We start from the raw sequence: 20,568 nt of genomic DNA on the forward strand, positions 1-20,568 counted from the left end.
ATACATCTGTATGAATGTTAGTATACATTGAAAAACAAAGATTACATATTACTGTACTAATGTTGATTATATTGAATTTCAAAGTTTGCTTACATCTGTACCAGTGCTATGTATATGTAATTACAACAATTGCATACAGTTATGCTAATGCTGGGGCATATAGAATAACACAGAGTGCAAACCCCTTGTACTAATGACTGGATATATATAGAATAACAAGGAATGTATACCCCTGTACCAAAGCTGAGTATATAGAATATCAAAGATTATATTCCCCTATACTAATGCCGGGCTATGTGGAATAGCACAGATGGCATACCTCTAAATTAATGCTGAGTTATATTTAATAAAACAATTACATACTTTGTGCTTAAAATGGGATTTATGGAATAAGAGATTACGCATGAACAACAAATATTACATACCTTTGTTCTAATGCTGGGTATATGGAATAACAAAAATTAAATAACCCTGTACTTATGATAGGATATATGGAATGATAAAGATTGTATACCCTAGTAATAATGCTGGGGTATATGGAATAAGAAAAAGTACATAACCCTGTATTAATGTTGAGATACATGGTATAACAAACATAACATAACTCTGTACTAACGCTGGGTTATATAGAATAAGAAAAGTACAAAATTCTTCACTATGGTTTCTATAGAGATCTGGCCAAACAGTTTGTAAATCCACATTGAACTAGATGTTACATGCTTTCATACATATTTTCCAGAATATAAGGTATAAACAAATGTATTAACAAATAATTTATCATTTTACAGGACTATCTGTGTTTTCTATTTGTTATGTCCTACAGGTTTTATTCTCCAGAGAATGTACTATGTGTCAAGCCCATAAGAAATGACCCAGACTCATTAGTCAGAAGTAATAGACCGCTACTTTTACACAAACTTGGTGACAATGTTTCTGTAGAAATGATACAAAGTAAATATCTACAATATGTTAAACTCATCAGTATACTACTTATAACTGTATCATACAGTCTGATTTTAGCACTTTAAGCATGGGAGTTATATATCTGCTCATTCATATTTTATGTCTATTATCTACATTATGGAATTTGGTATGTACATCAATTACTCATTTTTGTTTATATTGTATCTTTCAAGGATAACCTCATGTTCGAAATCCATCATGAAAACCATCGCCCTATAATCCTTATTAAGATAATATATGTATATATACACCAGGACAGAATGAGTGAGACAAAGTATGACACAGGGTTAGCTGCATAATGCACATCCCAATATATATATTATATGTATGTAGGAGGAATGTCCTGTATTTGTTTATTTGTATTCTTTCTCACAGGTACCTTTTAATTTGTCTGGCTTAATTTAATGGGAGCAGCTGTAACCAGCAGATGAAGGGCCAGGGTAAGAATTTTGTCAGCTTCGCCATTGAACAGACCTTATTTTCTATTTCTGTGGTTCTGCTTCACTGTTATATTTCTCCTTCCTGTTCTAATACCTTTTTAACCACGTTTCCTTTTAGGTCGGTTCTGTCAAGTGACTTAGCTGAGGTCCCAGCCTGGAATCCAGGTTGTTCAATCAGTGTTAGGTTTTGATTCTAACAGTCTGGAACCTCTCTTTGCTTTTTTGTTTCTGTGTAGGTCTCTTTAGTAAGCCTTGTAGCTAATGCCCTGGGCTACTCGGAACTAGGTGCCATTAAGTCCCTTAAGACCTTAAGAGCTTTGAGACCCCTAAGAGCCTTGTCACGATTTGAAGGGATGAGGGTAAGATGCTGAAAGCAGCTGATCCTTCTGCATGCGTAAGGAGCAGTTTTAAGCATGCTAGAACTGATCAAACTGGACTGAATTTGAAAATTCATGATGCAGCTGCTGATCCCCCTATCCCTGCACTCTCTGCTACAAGGGAGACGCATTCAGCTGCCTCATCACATTAATACTAGCCCCAAACAGCATATCATTTGTAGTACATCGTAACATTGGCTGTTTTCATTTGGCCTGGCTTGCCTCCAGCACCCAGAGTGTTTCCCTGCTGTATCTCTATAGGGAGAATCACCAGGTGCAAAGAAGAGGAATTTGAACCCTTTATAACCCATCTTCATAAGTTGTTTTGTATATTATCTGGGTAACTGGGTGTATATAGCAGAAATTTAAATATCTGTGCTTGCGTCAGAGATAGAAGGGATAATTTGTCTAATCATCCAATTAATGAGACTTTGACATTTTGGTTTAATTCATCTTGCTGCACCTTGTTGTTCTCAGTCCAGTCCTATGAAGACTGGAAGGCTTGTCTGACAGCAAAGCTCTTTCACTTCCTCCCACTCTCTATGCTTTATGGTGCCCTGTACCATCACTGTGCTGTAGGAACACAATCAGATTGGCAAACCAGTGCTTCCTGAAAATGTATTGGAAATTTTGTAGGACTGTGATACTGATAGCCTATTTTTTACAACCAATGCAATTACAAATAAGACAGTATTTAGATGTTTGCACTAACTTAAAAAAGTTGGAGCTTATTTTATATTTATTTATGTATTTAAGGAAACCAAATTTAGGATCCATTTTCCAATATGTTTAGCCTCACGTTTGTAAGATAAATCAGTTTACGCCCTAGTACACATAGTGTGGGTCATTTATGATCCGGACAATGCATCACAAATTAGTACACTGTTGTCCTTCTTTACACGCAAGTACCACTTATTTTACACCCCAAACTGCAGTGAAATTGTCTGTCTACTCTGATGCTTTTGCATGATCATTGTGCATTGATTGTTGCAATTCCACCACACATGGGCTACAAAGAAAAATTAAGACAATCCGGTCACAATACTATCTATTATCTTTCTTTTTTTTACTTTTAAATGTACTGCTAGCTAGCTATGGTACAACCCAGGAAAGTAAGGGAGTGTATGTGCTATGTTTTGTATAATCCTAAAAGATTTACCAGTTGGTTTACCTATACTATATTATAAGTTTGTTTTCAATTCCGTGCCTAGAATAAGTCAACAATGTCACATTAAGTATATTGGTTAACGCTACCTCTGAAGTGATGGCAAAATTTTGACCTTTTGCATGACGAAAAAAGTTATGCATCACCAGCTATTTTAGGAAGCTCTTAAAGTGTACAATATCTCCACCCTTTCTAGCTCATTGTAATGTCTTTCATGCATAACAAAATCTCACATATGATTTTGGCAAGCAAATCAGGTAATAACTGCAACTAGATCATTATTGATCAGGATCTCCTATTACCTGCTCATTCTACAGAACAAAAAATGGTTGTTTCTCAAAAGCTGTGATGTTGCAACAGGGGAAGTGCACTGAATTATTTTTAAGAGTGGTAAATGACCCACTTGTGTCTTATACTTGAGTGTGTTTTTATTTGCAATTTGGGCCTTTGACTGGCATTTTGCAAGTCACTTTTAAGATGTAAAACACTCTATATTGCCTGATATTATGATATATGGATGTCGTAACTACATACAAATCCGTAATGGATTTTACATACAATACAATATCTAATTTTACATATTGCATGGAAATATATATATTTTTCTACTGGTTTATATATTTGTCACATAGAAAGTCCAGTGAGTATAGGGCTTAATTCTACTAATCATAAATGTTTTAAGAGTCACTGGTTTAATTTTATTTTGTATTCCTATCATGGTTGCTTTGGTGCTAAACCAAAATCTTTTTCTTTAAGTAAAGGTCAGGCCTGTTAATATTTTCATTCTATATCGGGTAAGATCCATGTCCCCATACTCCACCACGACCCATCTTTATAATAGAAGCATTGCTTTTGCTTTTGTTATCCTGACAGGTCTACATAAGAAAACTATACAAAAAGCTACAGTCTGCTGGCCCATGCTTTTCTGCCGCTCTAAGCCCGGCAGTGTCACAATCATGGGCATAAAAAGGTGCTACTTCTGAATATCTTGCCAGGTTGCTATAAAATCCTAATATATTGGTTGTTTTGGAATCCCACAGCTAAATTAGGTTATACTGTACTGTATAATATTTTCACTTAATGGATTTCTGCACCTAAAGTTAACAATGAATTGTGTGTAGCCTAAACACAGTAAAATGGTAGTACTTATCTCTGCTGCCTAGTGATCCATTCAGGCCAGTGCATCTTCCTGTACTTGTATTTTCCCTATAAGCACTCTGTAGAGGGATGGTATGAAAAATTGTATTTAAATTGAATTTTGCTGTGTTGCATCTATGCAGCAAAGTGTAGTGAGAACACAGATACTGCAAGTGTGGAAAGTTGCCGATTGGAAAATACCGATAAGGCACTGGACTTGTAATACCATTTTACTATGTGCTGTCTACGGGCAATAAATAGTTCATTTTTATCTTTATCTGGAGAAACCCTTTTCTAATACTGCATTTAAAATGATTTTAACATCAGGAGCAATACAGTTGGGTCCAGAGCTATATCATGTTTACATGCAAATTCTTCCTAGCAATAATTAAAATACTTTTTACCTGTTTTGGTCTGTACATTTTATAAAGCAAGAAAGTTATTCTCCGATCAGAAATTGAAATGACGATACTGCAGATTTATATATCTATCAACTCACAGAACTTATGACTGTCATTTCTCTTAAGAAGCAGTGTGGCTTTGTAATGGGGGTTTCCAATCCACGACGCCAGAGTAGGAATGACCAGTTGCCAGAGTGGGCATCACCAGAATACAAGGGGTGTGGCTATCATCTTGGCCAGTGCTAAACTGTTTTCTTAACCCTTCCCATCCACTTCAATGCTGCATACACTACTTTTAGGTGCGTTCATCTCCCTCTCTACAAGCAGTGTCTTGTGAAATGGGACTTGCCTCACAACTGTCCTTGCAGTTGATACAAATACTGAGTGAGACAGTCACCCAAAATCAAGACTGGCCCACCAAAATCAGAACAGTTGGCAGATTTTCCTGCTTTCTCTTACCTGTTCTTGCAGCTTTCAATACTGCTGCTGCTAATGTCTTAAGCTCAGTTGCTGCTAGTCTGGATCCTGGAATGTTGGGACCCTGTTTGGAAAAAGGGATAAGTAGCAATGAGTGAACCATCTAGGCCTCTGACCGTTCAACTAGCCCTGATGTTAAATCAATAGCACCCACGTTAATAATTCTGCAGCCAGTCCTGACATAAGATTTATAGCATTCACATTTAATAAATACAACTATTTTCCCCCAAATATTTCAATATTTATTATTCACATATAATAAGTATTACTCATTCTCCCCAAACACAGCCCCACATCCAATTAATAGCCCCTAAACCAACCTAGCATTAAATAAACCGTTCCATTTATTTATTTAGTCCCATCGCTCTTCTTTAAATTAATAAGAACTACCATGACCCAAATATTAAAATGAATAGCTCCCTCCATCACCCCACCAATAAATGAATATCTCCATCCACTATTAAATGATTACCCCCACCCTCACCATTAAATTAATAATCCCCACCCCTCCCAGATTACATTAAGAGCCCACCCCCACACTTACCTTCTTCCATCCGGCACTGTACATTTCAGAGGCAGACTCTTCTGTATGTCTCTCTTGCTTCTTGTGCACATGGAATGGAGCTCACATCAGGTGGTGCTTTCCTTACATGTGACATTCCATCGGCATAGGAAGGGGGACAAATACTATGAAAAATGGAGAACAGGAATTCTGTAGACCTGCAGCCCGCTTGCATGCCATGGGCCTGTCTGTCAGTCTGTCCTGTACTGGACAGGGGGGTTTCAGGGAATCTGTAACCCACCCAAATGTGCTTTAGACGCTCTTAGTAGGCTCCATACATAGTCTGTTGTTTAATGATGTTACTCAATGTATCTATACCACCTTACCTTTTTCTTACTACACTTTTCTGGGAGAAAAATAAGACTTAAATGGTATGGGAGATGCTCTGACAAGAGGGATAAGACTGATCCCTGGTCAACTCTGGGTTTTTGTTTTTTACAGTCGTTTGCATGGTTAGCTTGCAGTGTGTTGTTTCTGTATATAGAAACTGTGTCTGTCTATTGGATGTCATTAACTCATTATGAGCAGTTATATAACATATGTCACTACAATATTTTAAGGGAGGAAATAGTCATAACCATTACTATTCTTCTGCAGGACAGAGCTGCCAACTATCACTACTTGCCTCCCGGTTCTCTTTTATAACAGCCTATTATTGTAGATATGAAGTTGCTACTGTGATACAATAGGCCACTTCTGACTTTCCTGTCGGTCACGTTACCTGCACTCCTTTGTATGATGCTTCAGTGTTGGGCACTCAATCTACAAATGGAGACATCATTTCTGGTTTATGTTGAGAGTCAACTGGAAAAAGATGGTGGGGGTCTTAATTGAGACCAAATGTATACGAGATTTTGCTATACATTTTAGCAAGGTTTTAGTGCATGTAGTCAGGGGCTTAACACTCAATTGTCAGGCATCATAGCAAAATTTAGGGGGGCCCAGTTATCCGCTCCAGAAGCCTCTTTGCATGCTGAGAGCAGAGCGGGGACTTACATGGATGGTAGTTCCCCACTGGATGTAGTATAAGGACCATGCGTCTATAAAGACAATGACAGTGACTGTACATATATTTCTTATGATTTTCCAGTTCTATTATGATATTTCATTGGGGGTGGTAAACAAATCTGCTGTGGAATCGTGTTGATAATGGGTATTTTTATAAAACTGACTAAAGAGCTCATTGTGTATTAGGTAGACATCAAAACAATTTCTCATGTATCATACTTCCCCACATTGTTCATATAATACCTAGTTTACAAATTAATAAAAATAGATGCATTTAATGATAGAAAGCATGTGTAGTGCAAGCTTTGAATCATTACATGTACTGTAGTTCTTTGTGTTCTCAATTTCATGTTAACCTGCTCTCAGAAAGACCTATCATGTCTCTTCAGTTTGTTTTAAGAGTGGTTTACTGCAATAATACATGCATGCAATTTATTAACAGCCAATGCACAATCTCACATAAAAGCCATGTTCCCTCTTGGGGTGATAGCATGCAAAGACAACAGAAAAGTCCTCTTCAATATGTGGTCGACAGTTTAAAAAAAGAGTTTACAAATTGAATATATCTAATTATAATGTTGAAACATTGTATACAATCATAAATACTGTCATAATATTTGTACTCTGGGACCTTTAATTGTAATATTTATTAGCCAAAGTAGTGGTACAATGTAGGTAATTGAATTTAAAGAAAAGAGTGGAATTATAGAAAATCAATATCTTTCATTGAATTTTTATCAAACTGGGGGGTGCAAAAAGCCCAAAGAGCGAGGTTAAGGATGCAAACAAGGAGGGGGATGGGGTAAATAGTGGAAGAGTGAAATTATTAACATCAAAGAAAATATTTGGGCCTTTAAACAGATGTTAAACGGCAGCACTTGCTATAATTTGTCATTGACTGTCAGCCAAACATTGCTGACACTTGATACTGGCACTGGCCAAATCTCAAGGATAGTCTGTATTTTGCCTTTAGAAAAAAGCTAATTATTTAAACTAAAAATACAATTTACACATACATAGTTTTAATTATCTTTTTATTCATCCTGAGGAACATAAGCATTGATGCCTGCATCTAGGTTTCATGACACTAGTCTTGTATGTAGATGGAGCACAAATGGATCTTAAAATAAGTATCATTGATAACTTTTGTAAATAGCATCAGTGTACACAGACCCCAGAATAGAGTAGTACAAGTTATGTTCATAGTAGTCTCTTTTCATCTTGCACTTTTTCATTATGGAGATTATTGAATCATATTTTAAGCTTTGTTTATTCTCCGGCCACAACAGTGTGAACAGAGCAGAGCTGTTGACAATAATGCTAATGCATGATTCTTCAAACTCCAGTGGCCATTATACTACTTGCATTATCTGTTTCCATCCTTTTATTTGCATGCAGTGACAATGGACACATAGTCAATAGTAAAATGTAAACCTGAAATATAAGTAAGATATTCTGTTGAATTATAAAAGATCAATGAATGGATTGACGTTTTTAGCATTTAAAAACACTGTGAAATAGAAATTGTTACTTACATGCATCCCACATTTTTCAGGGAAGGGTTTTAATTGTTTATTCCACCCTATTTTTAATACCAAATAATTTCAATTATTGATGACATTTCACTCTTTAATTAAGAAAATATTAGTTGAAGGCATAAATTCTGGCTAAATATTTGCAGCAGATTATAGTGTGATCCAAAAAGTGTCTCTCTTTGTGGTTCAGAGGAGGGAATATGGCTTTTTACAACTTGAGCTTGCATTACATGCATGCTCAGCCAGCTGCTTGAGGCATATATAATCTGCATAATCACCAATATGCTGTATATGGACACTATCCACTTCTAATGCTTAATGAGGATAATTTGTTAACATTTTGGCACCATATGGGAATGTGCACCTAAAGGCCACTGATATGACTATAACTTTCCACTACATCTATACTTAGATGTAGGCTAATGTCACGTGGATATGAAAAAATGCGCCCTACACCTTGATTCCTCTGTTATAGCGCACACATGTGCATCGGAGCAGCCTTGAGAAGGCTACATGCATTGTTTTCCCTTCACTGCTTTTCAGGGAGCAGGGCATTCTAAAATACACGTGTGACACTAGCTTAGCCTTAGTCATTTGCAAATATAACACTATTGTTTTCTAAAACTATGCAAGTGCTTATGCATCTCTGACTCACCATATTCTAGAAAGTATATTATTTGCAATCTCATTGTCATTGCATATTTTATTGTATTCTACTGAATACAATATTTTAATAATGCATTCTTAGTGGCCTTTAATTGAAATCATTCCCTGTAATATCAGATCTTACTAGGCTATTTGATCATGGTTTTACTACAGTGTTATTTCCTTCCAATGCAGGTTGTAGTCAACGCTTTGGTTGGTGCAATTCCTTCCATTATGAATGTTTTGCTGGTTTGCCTGATCTTCTGGCTGATTTTCAGTATCATGGGTGTCAACCTCTTTGCTGGCAAATACTACTACTGTTACAATGAGACGGCAGAAGACAGATTTCCAATAGACGAAGTAAACAATAAGACAGATTGTGAATACCTTATTTCTCTAAACTATACAGAGGTCAGATGGAAAAATATAAAAATCAATTTTGACAACGTTGGAGCTGGATACCTTGCCTTGCTTCAAATAGTAAGATTTGTTTGTATGCCTATATTGACTTTTAATAGCTTGAACAATTAAGTACTTTTTTGTATGTCCACTCTTAATACTGTAAGGGGCATATTCAATTGTTAGCATTAACACTGAAAAACGAGCGCTCAAAAAATATTACCGTTTATACGGTAATATTGCGCGCGAAAAGCGTTAATACGGTAGTTTACTCGCAAAATTTCAGCTCGCGGCTCCCTGAGTAATTCCGCGAGTAATTTCCATATTAACGCTAAGATTTTTTGAGCGCTCGTTTGTTAGCGTTAACGCTAACAATTGAATACGCCCCTCTGTGTAAGAGTCTTTGTGCATGTCTGACTGCCCTGTTTACTTAAGTATGACTGCGTTATTTCTAGTTGTGCTTGTGCTGTTTTTATGTCTGTCTACTCTGTGTCATAATGATGTTAAACATTTATAAAGATGCACATATATATATATATATATATATATATATATATATATATATATATATATATATATATAAATAGCACTCATCAGTCAGGGGCAAGGTAGAATTGTCACATGGCTCCAATTTTGATTTCAGCAAAGTATTCTATTTTATGCATATTTATTTTTATATATAGATATTCTATACATTCTGACAGTTTGTAGGGTGGTGTAGATACAGATACTCACGGGCATCTATACCTTGAGTTTTTCATACTCGCCTACACTTAGCTCAGTTCTCAGTGTGTAGTTACAGGGACAGGTGCCCTGACACACACAGGTTTATTAATCAATTATGGAGCTGACATAGGCATGGCTGCACAGTACAGTTACAGTTGACAAAATTAATGGCTGCTTTGTTTCCTCTCTCAGATGAAATAAAGGATCTCTTTTATAACATCTTTTCACTCCTAAACAGTTTATTTAATTAATCACAGTTGTAGTATATCACATAGCACTCGACTTCAGTTCTCACTGTAATTAAGTCCCATAGTTTTCCACCCGCTCTCCTGCTGCCACACACTTGTCACTCAGCAGCAGACAGCATTTCTAAAGTCTGTAGGATGGCATTGGGCATTTGGATAGGAGGAACTCTATAGACCCTTTAACTGAATGGAGGTTTAATCCCCAAGTTGACGGTTAGACTCGAAACTAGAAGTTGAGGTTTAAATTCTAAGCAAAGTTTTTTTCCTTGGGTCTAGGAGAGGACATTTAAATGCCCTTCCCCCCAACAGCAATTAATGACTATGTATTACTGTATTCTACATTATCTAAATGGAGGATACCGTGTTTGTAGCGCACGTCATACTTCCACACTAGTAAAACACACAAGTAAAACCTTTAGACTACAAATCATTGTACCCTGCAAAAAAGAATCAGTGCAAGTTTGTGCAGTGCTAGAAATGTCAGTTATACAGCTTTCCATCATATTTAAATAGTATTCGTAGACTAGAGGGGAAATTTCAGGCATCAGAATCCCCACTGTGCTTGCCCATGCCATTGATATGTAAACATCCATATGAATTATTATTAGTGTCACTCTTATTTATTTTGATAAGTGCTCATTTCAACTATTTTCTTTTTACTTTAGGCTACGTTTAAGGGATGGATGGACATTATGTATGCAGCAGTGGATGCCAGAAGGGTGAGACTTATTGTCATGTAACAAATGAATTCTGACCGCCAATAGTATTGACTAGGTTATCCAGAAATGCCTAGCCTTCTGAAAGAACAAATACAGTGGGGTACTATGTTACTGCCATCTAATCCTGGTGTCATATATGGCTGCAGAATGGTGGGCATGCAAACAACTCTCTAGTTAAATGTTTACTATGTATTTTAAGAACAAAACTAGCATAGCTATATTATATATTTTTTTTAATATAATTCATCTTTAAGATAATGCACAGAATATAACTTTGAATTTGCCAGCTGAATGGCACTTCATCCTTGGTGGGCTTCAGTTCACTGTCTGTAGCCTGCCGAATCAGACACACAGTTCAGAGTTCCTGCTCTGCCTTGTCATTATGCCAGCTGCAGGGAAGTATCCAAGCTCTACGGGGTGAAGGATTGAGGTTTTTGGCTCAGTTGATTTTTGGGCCTTTTCTCTTACTGAGTTTTTTTTTCCATGTGTCTGCTGTCAACAGTTAATTTACCTCATTTTGTACTTATTTGTTGACTCTCTCTCCTCATTATTTGTCATGTCTGAGAAAAGGAATAATTCCAGAGTTAAGATTGGAGATGTTTCACCAGTAATTTTTCATACTTGTGTGAAAGGTCAGTCTAAGTTGTCCAGGGGACAGTCAGGCATGGATGCCTTGGGTGCATTGTGTGATGCTGGCAGCCACCTGTCACGGTTTCACCATGGATCTGGCAGTAGCAGCCTGGGTTAAATTGCTGGCTCTATATATTTCTGAGCTTGCGCAGCTTGCCACGCATTACTTGCGTGTAGTTTTCGCTGAAGCATCAGCAAATGGCCCTGGTTTTCTGAGAGGACTCAGCCAGCGGCCATCTGTTCCCTCAACAATGCGACTAGACGAGTCAGTTTGGGCTCAAACCCTGGCTAAGTCACTGTTGGAACTGGTTAAAGTTTCTTCTCCTTAAATATGATTATGGACTACTCTTAAGGATGATGTCCCGAACACATGATGTCCTAGTCCTGTCCTGGCTAGGGTTTGTTTCTGAGTGTTACTCCCAGGAAAAGGGCAGGGTGTTGGAGAAGTCAGATATTGCAGACTCCTTATGCTTGGGTGAGGAATCTGCAAGACTGTATGGGGTGGATATTTCTGTATGGGTAGTCACAGGCCTGGCATATCCCAGACAGCGAGGAGTCTGCTGAGTCTGGCAATTTGCTCTTTTGGAGGAAGAGAAAACAGTTTGTATCCTTTCCTTTGTCCCAACAATTGGATTCTTTGTTCTGTGAGACGTGGTCTAGTCCTCAATAGAATTTTCTAGCTGCAGGTAGCTGACCCTTTATCCTCTGCCCAAGATTGATACAGATAAATGTGAAAATCCACCTTGGGTTTATGCCTCCATAGACCTGTTGACTACAATCACCACTATTCTTATCCCTAATGGCGTAGCCCATTAGGATGGCACAGATACAAAAATAGACACCATCATTAAGTCTATCTTTGCATCTATAGAGCTCTAAGAAAGTGATCGAAGCAACCCCTTGATAGTTTGCAATCAGAGATGCCTAGGTCTCAGTTACTGATGCTCACCGAGTCTGAGGTGACTGAATATTTTGGGGGTTCAGCTCTGGTTGTTGGTCTATTTGTAGCTATTATTACGACCCAGTGTTATTTTTCTGATCACCAAGTTCGCCCAATATTACCACCCTAGTTTTTCAGTATGTTTACACTTAAATATATGCATGGGAAGAGGAGGAGCTGCACTATATATTGTCTGGGGTTGTTTCTAATTTCCTGTCTCTACTTAAAGCTAGGAGGGGAATAACCTATTATAATGGCTGCCTTTGGGATTTTTTATTTTTTTTAACCAGGGGACTGTTTCAGATATTCCTTATTGCCAGCAGTAATAGATTTTGGTGGTAGTTTAGCTGCCATGTCATGTAACTATTATCAGACTGGGACATGAAGGGCCCACTGAAATAATGCAATGGCAGGGACCCATGAAATAGCATGTGCACAGCACTAAAGGGGCATGACCAGTCAAGAAGAGGGAGTGTGGCCATCCACTCATGGGTGCATGATCATCTCACAGAAGATATGGCTAGCACAATAGTTTAGTATGAAAAATATCTAAAAAGAAAAAGTATATAGTACAGTGCATGGGAGCCCACTGGGGATTTCAGTCTGACATATCTAAACTGCCATAGAAAAGTCTGGTACCATTATAGCCCATAATATTTTCTGCCACTTCTTAACACATTATTCTAATGTTCTGCCCTCCCTAAATAACTCGTTAGCACTTTACCTTCCCAACAACACCAAAGTATTAACCCTTAATGCTGGGAATGCTGGGCCTCTTAGGTCTAGGTCCTGCAGGGCTGTGGTGGATCTGGGCCCTCTGTACCAATCCAATGGCCAAGATCAAGATTAATGGATCTTTTTCTGAACCTGTAGAGACCATTAGTGTCACAGGGCAAGGTTGCCCACTATCGCCAAATAATATTTGTGTTATGCATGAAAGCATTTGCTCAGTCCATCAGGGCCAACCTGGATATCTTGGGACTGCAGATGGGTAAATTTAAATTCTTTTTGCCATTGATCTCTTGCCAGTGATTACAAATCCCATGGTCTCGATCCCTAACTTGATGTCAGAATTCCGGAGATTTATCTAAACTAAAAGTTAACTACACAAAATCTATTGCACTCAACATCTCGGCACTTCATGGAGTAGTTGAGATTCTGACGCATTCATTCACGTTTACTTGGCATCCTACTCAGTTAAGGTACCTAGCAGCCATTATTATTAATGCCAAGACATTTGTGGACAACTGTTTGCCCATTACTACTACAGTTCATAAAGACTTGAGAGACTGGAACCCTTAGGGCTTTTCTTGGATAGGGATGGTTGCTGTAATTAAAATGAACATTCTCCTGAGAATTCTATATTTTCTGCACACTCTCCCTTTACATATTCCCAATCTCTGGTTTAACAACCTACACCTAGCGATTTGCGACTTTATATGGAAGGGCAGAAAACCCTGCTTCAATCGTGACACCGTCTGCAGACACAAACATCAAGGAGGTCTGAAATTTCCACATTTCACCACATACTACGATGCAGTCATGTTAAACCAAATTCTAGATTGGACGAGAAGTGGGAGTGGTAAACAGTGAGTATGGATAGAGGAATTTATGAATAAGGATTCAATCAAAACCATCCCGTGGCTCTCCACGCTTCCTGCAATACTTCACCCAACTATAACCCCGACATTAAAATGCTGGTCCAAAGGTTCGATCTATAGAACACATATCTTTCCTAACCTCTCCCTTGACACCATTTCTTGACAATGCAGACTTTCCCCTGAGCAAATCAGGGTTGGCTTTTCACCATTGGTCGCAGGCGGGGAACCATCGGGTTGGCCAGCTGGTGGAAGTCTCAGGGGTCATACCATTTGCAGATATCCAAGCAAAACGGGGTTTGACCAACTCTGAGGTCTGGAGATAGCTACAGCTTAAATATTTCATGTATACCCCGGAGATGGGTAAGATGGCAAGAAGGGAGCTTACCCTTTTGAGGCCCTGTGTACTATATATATATATATATATATATATATATATATATATATATATATATATATATATATATATATATATATACACACACACCTATATATATATGCGCAGTATTTTTTATGTATTATATTGTTATTTTAGTTATAGTATTTCTGTACAGTCATGGGCAAAAGTTTTTAGAATGACACAAGTATTGGTTTTCACAAAGTTTGCTGCTTCAGTGTTTTTAGGCCTCTTTGTCAGATGTTGCTATGGTATACTGAAGTAAAATTACAAGCATTTCAGAAGTGTCAAAGGCTTTTATTGACAATTACATTAAGTTTATGCAAAAAGTCAATATTTGCAGTGTTGACCCTTCTTTTTGAAGACCTCTGCAATTCACCCTGGCATGCTGTCCATCAACTTCTGGGCCACATACCGACTGATGGCCGCCCATTCTTGCCTAATCAATGCTTGGAGTTTGTCAGAATTTGTGGGGGGGGGGGGGGGTTGTCAACTCACCTCTTGAGGATTGACCACAAGTTTTCAATGGGATCAAGGTCTGGGGAGTTTCCTGGTCATGGACCCAAAATTTCAATGTTTTGATCCCCAAGCCACTTAGTTATCACTTTTGCCTTATGGCAAGCTGCTCCATCATGCTGCAAAAAGACATTGTTCGTCACAAAACTGTTTTTGGATGGTTATGAAAAGTTGCTCTTGGAGGATGTTTTGGTACCATTCTTTATTCATGGCTGTGTTCTTAGGCAAAATTGTGAGTGAGCCCAGTGCCTTGGGTGAGACCCCACACATGAATGGTCTTAGGATTCTTTACTGTTGGCATAACACAGGACTGATGGTAGTGCTCACCTTTCCTTCTCCGGACAAGTGTTTTTCCAGATGCCCCAAACAATCTGAAAGGGGATTCATCAGAGAAAATGACTTTACCCCAGTCCTCAGCAGTCCCATGCCTGTATCTTTTGCAGAATATCAGTCTGTCACTGATGTTTTTCCTGGAGAGAAGTTGCTTCTTTGCTGGCCTTTTTGACACCAGGCCATCCTCCAAAAGTCTTCGCCTCACTGTGCGTGCAGATGCACTCACACCTACCTGCTGCCATTCCTGAGCAAGCTCTGCCTGGTAGTGCCCCAATCCTGCAGCTGAATCAACTTTAGGAGATGGTCCTGGCGCTTGCTGAACGTTCTTGGGCGCCCTGAAACCTTCTTCACAGCTATTGAACCACTTTCCTTGAAGTTCTTGTTGATCAGATAAATGGTTGATTTACGTGCAATCTTACTAGCAGCAATATCCTTGCCTATGAAGCCATTTTTGTGAAAAGCAATGATGACTGCACGTGTTTTCTTGCAGCTAACCATGGTTAACGGAGGAAGAACTATGATTTCAAGCACCGCCCTCCTTTTAAATCTTCCAGTCTGTTATTCTAACTCAATCAGCATAACAGAGGGATCTCCAGCCTTGTCCTCATCAACACTCTCACCTGTGTTAACGAGAGAATCACTGACCTGATGTCAGCTGGTCCTTTTGTGGTAGGGCTGAAATGCAGTGAAAATGTTTTTTTTGTGATTTAGTTCATTGTTATGGCAAAGAGAGACTTTGAAATTAATTGCAATTCATCTGATCACTCTTCATGACATTCTGGAGTATATGCAAATTGCCATCATAAACACTGATGCAGCAGACTTTGAAAAATAATATTTGTGTCATTCTCAAAACTTTTGGCTATGACTGTATGAATATTATTTAAGGTTGCATCTTAAATATGTTTTAGGACTTTTACTTAGATACTGTATATTACTATGATCTCTCCTTGTTTTAGGTCACTGAACAGCCACATTATGAAGACAGCATCTATATGTACATTTATTTTGTAATTTTTATCATCTTTGGCTCTTTCTTCACCCTAAATTTATTCATTGGTGTCATCATTGATAACTTCAATCAGCAAAAGAAAAAGATAAGTATTGGTTGATTATGCATATATAATTCAGTAGGTCATTATTCCATATTTTGTTATGGAATAGTGAATTGTAGTGTATAGTTTGTTCCCATAGTTTACCTAAAGTACTTTCTAACAGCCTTGATAAACAGTAAATAACCATTTTGGTAGTCTCAGAAGGAGAAGGTCTGTATTAAAAAAATACATATATAACCCCCCTTCCCCAAAGGTCGACAGCCTCTTCAGTAATAAACAGGTTTTTAATGTGTATTAACAATTGATTGTGCTAAATAAATTAAGACTCTTGAATGCTACATGTAAGCAGAGCAGTTTTAAGTCAAATCAACTCCTTGGGCAATTTGATGAATTGACAGGATCAATCAGTCGCAAAATTTCTTGTAAGAAGGGCATCTAATCCATTTTTAAATTCTCATTGTGAAGTTGCTTCCACCATCGCATGTGGTTAGGAGTGCCACAGCTTCATCACCCTTATAGTACAAAGTCATTCTTATGCCTATCGTGAATCGGTTTTTTATTGCAATTGATGGCTTTCTCCTCCATATGGTGCTTGGTACCAACAAACGTTTGGGACCACAAACATATTTATACATACTATTATTATTATTATTGTAGATTTGTAAGGTGCCACAGTGCTCCGCAGCGCCCCCTACAGTAGGTAAAACAGTACAGGGTCATTCCACAACAAATCAACACAATTATAGGAAAAATTCTAATTTACATTCTCTAATTTCAATTAAATTTGGTATAATAAATGCTGCCATGAGTGTAAAGAGAATCCCCCAAATCTTAGGTTGATATGTGCCCTGGTTTTGAAGTTATATGCCTTGAAACCTGCAATTTTTTTAACGACAAACTTGCTTTTAATGTTTTGTAAATTGCATTTGTAGCTCACCTGATTGAGCTGGAGAGCTAGGCAAGGTCTCATTTATATGCCTTTAATGTTGCACTTTTTAACAAAAAAAATTTGCTTTTAACGTTTGTTTTTAAATTGCATTTGTACCTCTCCTGATTGACCTAGTTAGGCAACATCTCATTTTAAACCTCATTTTATGGGCTTTTTATATGATGTATAACACAACAGTATGTTTCAATAAAAATTAAAAATGTTAAATTTTCAAAATCAAAATTTACATTTTTTTAAAAACATCTCAAAAATTGTTCATACTGTTTTTAATAAATATCCAATGTTTTTTGGGGGGTTCATGATGGGATCATCTGCTACAAGAGCTTTCAGTTTTGTGTGATTCATGAAAATTTTAATTATTGAGGCACTACACATTTGAAAAAATTCACAAAACAATATTTTTTCCAGTTCACTTCAATAGAGAAATGCACATGGTCCTCTTCAGGTTTGTTTGGGGACGAGATTTTACAGACAGCGTTTGCTCCCACTTCTGCACAGGCGTGTAAACTTAAGTGGAAAGATACTAGGCCTGCCTTTTACAGGGACAGGATAGGTTTGGGTGGGCTTTAGTTAGTGCGGAAAAGCCCCTTGGTCACTAATTTAAGCCCACCCAACACCTAACCTGACCCTGCACCATTAGTGTCACAAGAGTGTTCAATTACAGTTGCGTATCAGACTGGGAGAATGTGTGCTGGGAGCAGGGAGGAGCAGCAACTTAGCACAAATGTGTGCTGGGAGTGAGAGACAGCAGTCTGAGTGCAATACTGTACTCACAAGAGGAAGCCTCAGTCACCTGGCCAGGCAGAGAAGAGAAGGCACAGCCCATGAAGCTGCTGCTGATCTACACGGGTCAAAAGATCATGTGATGGGCTCATCCAGTCAGAACTCAGCACATGCTTCTCTCACCCCTCAGCAGAGTCTCATAGGAATTATTTCCCAGACTCCCCAGCAGCCTAGTCTGAGCCTGCTGTGGTGTTTAAATTGGTTTAGAAAAGTAAAGAAGAATAATGATGGAGGAAAATTAAAGGTACCTTTTTGTTTGAACCCATTTAAAAAGGCTAATCATACTTAAGAAGGGGTTGAGAATTGTTTCAGAATTGATGTGTAAAATATTTTCTGAAATGCCAAAAGTTGTAAAAGTTTGTGCCAGCTGCAGAAAATAACTTTGAAAAGAGCAAGAGGGTCATGGTTCAATTCCTCAAGATAACGTAGTATCAGCTCCCACTTGCTGATATCAGAGGTTATGTAACTGCTGTCTATGACAACAAATGGTGGCTCGCATTTATTCTGGAGAAAGATGAAAACATCGGTGAAGTGAAAGTAACATTCCTCCATCCAGCTGGTCCATCACCATCTTTTTAATACCCAAGGAAGTTGGATGTTTATGTATTACTAAGGTAGATGTTCCGTTTAAGGTGAATCCGTTAACTCCAATAGGTCGAATGTACACATTTTTTTTAATTTTTTTTTAAAGTTTTATTTTTGAGAAGGTCAATAATGAGCATCAGTCCAAGACAAAATCTGTTACAATCAGGTTATGCATGTTCAGGGACTAATACAATCATTGTATATCATAATAAAAAGAGTTTTAACTATAAGAATAGAAGAAAAAAGAGAGGATACGAATGTACACATTTTATGAAATGAAAATACTAAAAAACAAATGAAGCCTTCAGCCAGTTCCAACCCATCAGGTAGCTCCATTCATTCAGAGCAGTTGCACCAAATGTAATGATCTCAGTAAGCTTTCTTAAACTATGTAAAATACATAAAATTATCACAAATGTTTTAAATATTTGAGCATTAACATACTGTCATTGTATGTAATATACATCAAAGGGATCGTTTAAGGAGATAAATTAAAAGTAATGAACAGGCCTAGTTACTTCTCATTTTCATTATTTCAACAAACAGTCCAAATTGAAAGCTCCTGTAGCAGATGATCCCATCATGATCCCAAAATAAAACTTTGGGGATTTATTAACAAAAGTATGAACAAATTTTGAGATGTTTTAAAAAAAATTAAAAGTATTGCTTTTTGAGAAAATCAACATGTTATTGAAAATTTAACATTTTTAATTCTTATTGAAACATACCGCTGTGTTATATATCATATGAAAGCCCATAAAATGAGGTTTAAAATGAGATGTTGCCTAACTAGGTCAATCAGGAGAGGTACAAATGCAATTTAAAAACAAACGTTAAAAGCAAATTTTTTTTGTTAAAAAGTGCAACATTAAAGGCGTATAACTTCAAAACCAGGACCCTGCTCATTAGAGAGTTTACATTCTAAGTGAATGTAAGCTGAAACAAGAGGAGTAAATCGGGCTCAGAGTGGAGACTGGGAAACCTCTAAAAAAGAGAGGTTTTCAAAGAGCGTCTAAAGATTTGAAGGCTCTGGGAAAGTCTGATTGGGCGTGATAGGGAATTCCATAAGTGAAGAACAGCACAGGAGAAATCTTGTAGGCGGGAGTGAGATGTAGTTACCAAAGACGAAACAAGGTGCAGGTCAGAAGTGGATCTAAGAGGGCGGGAGGGAGAGTATCTTGATATGAGATTTGAAATGTATACAGGAGTGGTTTTGTTGAAAGCTTTGTAGGTAAGGGTGAGTAATTTGAATTGGATTTTGGAGGGCACAGGGAGCCAAGGTAGGGATTTGCAAAGTTGTGTAGCAGATGTGGAGTGGTGAGAGAGAAAGATCAGTCTTGTAGCAGCATTTAGGATGGATTGAAGTGTGGCTATATAGGTTTCAGGAATGCCAGATAGCAGGAGGTTGCAGTAGTCAAAACGGGAGATGATGAGAGAATGGATACGAGTTTTGGTAGCATGTTGAGTAAGAAAAGGACGTATCCTGGCAATGTTTTTAAGGTGGAGTCGACAGGACTGGCAGAGAGTCTGGATGTGAGGTATAAAGCAGAGGGAGGCGTCAAGTGTGACACCAATGCAGTGGGCCTAGGAGACTGAGGATAGCAGCTCTGTCAATAGCAGCAGAGAGGTCCAGGAGAATGAGTATGGAGAAATGACTTCTAAAGACATTGGGCTTCATAAATCCACTGTTAGGCAGATAGTGTACAAATTATACATTACCGTCAAACAAACTCTGGCAGGAAGGAAAATGATGAGCTCTGTTTTGGGAATGTTGGGCCTGAGTCATTAAGGAGAGAAAGGCAAAAAAAGGAGTAAATTTGATCCTGAACAAACCATGTTACAATGTAAGGGGTACAAATTAGTTTATTATTTTGCAAATAAAGAAAATACTGGCTGTTTTTTCAAGTAGCACACACATACTTGATAGCTTTATTTTTAAACTGAAATTTAAAGTTGATCTATGACATGCCGTATCCCAAATAT

General features: G+C 37.8%; 1 protein-coding gene across 1 annotated transcript in view; it reads left to right on the forward strand.

Annotated features, from left to right (window-relative positions):
• The window catches only part of SCN8A (sodium voltage-gated channel alpha subunit 8), a 178,055-nt gene that overhangs the window by 143,263 nt on the left and 14,224 nt on the right, over nucleotides 1-20,568 (forward strand). Inside the window, exons 21-24 of the mRNA XM_075199295.1 lie at nucleotides 1,640-1,762; nucleotides 8,906-9,190; nucleotides 10,746-10,799; nucleotides 16,173-16,310. Of these exons, the coding sequence (XP_075055396.1) occupies nucleotides 1,640-1,762; nucleotides 8,906-9,190; nucleotides 10,746-10,799; nucleotides 16,173-16,310 (600 nt within the window). The remainder of the gene's footprint in view (nucleotides 1-1,639; nucleotides 1,763-8,905; nucleotides 9,191-10,745; nucleotides 10,800-16,172; nucleotides 16,311-20,568) is intronic.

Source organism: Mixophyes fleayi, chromosome 2, assembly GCF_038048845.1.
Source record: "Mixophyes fleayi isolate aMixFle1 chromosome 2, aMixFle1.hap1, whole genome shotgun sequence".
NCBI classification, from domain to species: domain Eukaryota; kingdom Metazoa; phylum Chordata; class Amphibia; order Anura; family Limnodynastidae; genus Mixophyes; species Mixophyes fleayi.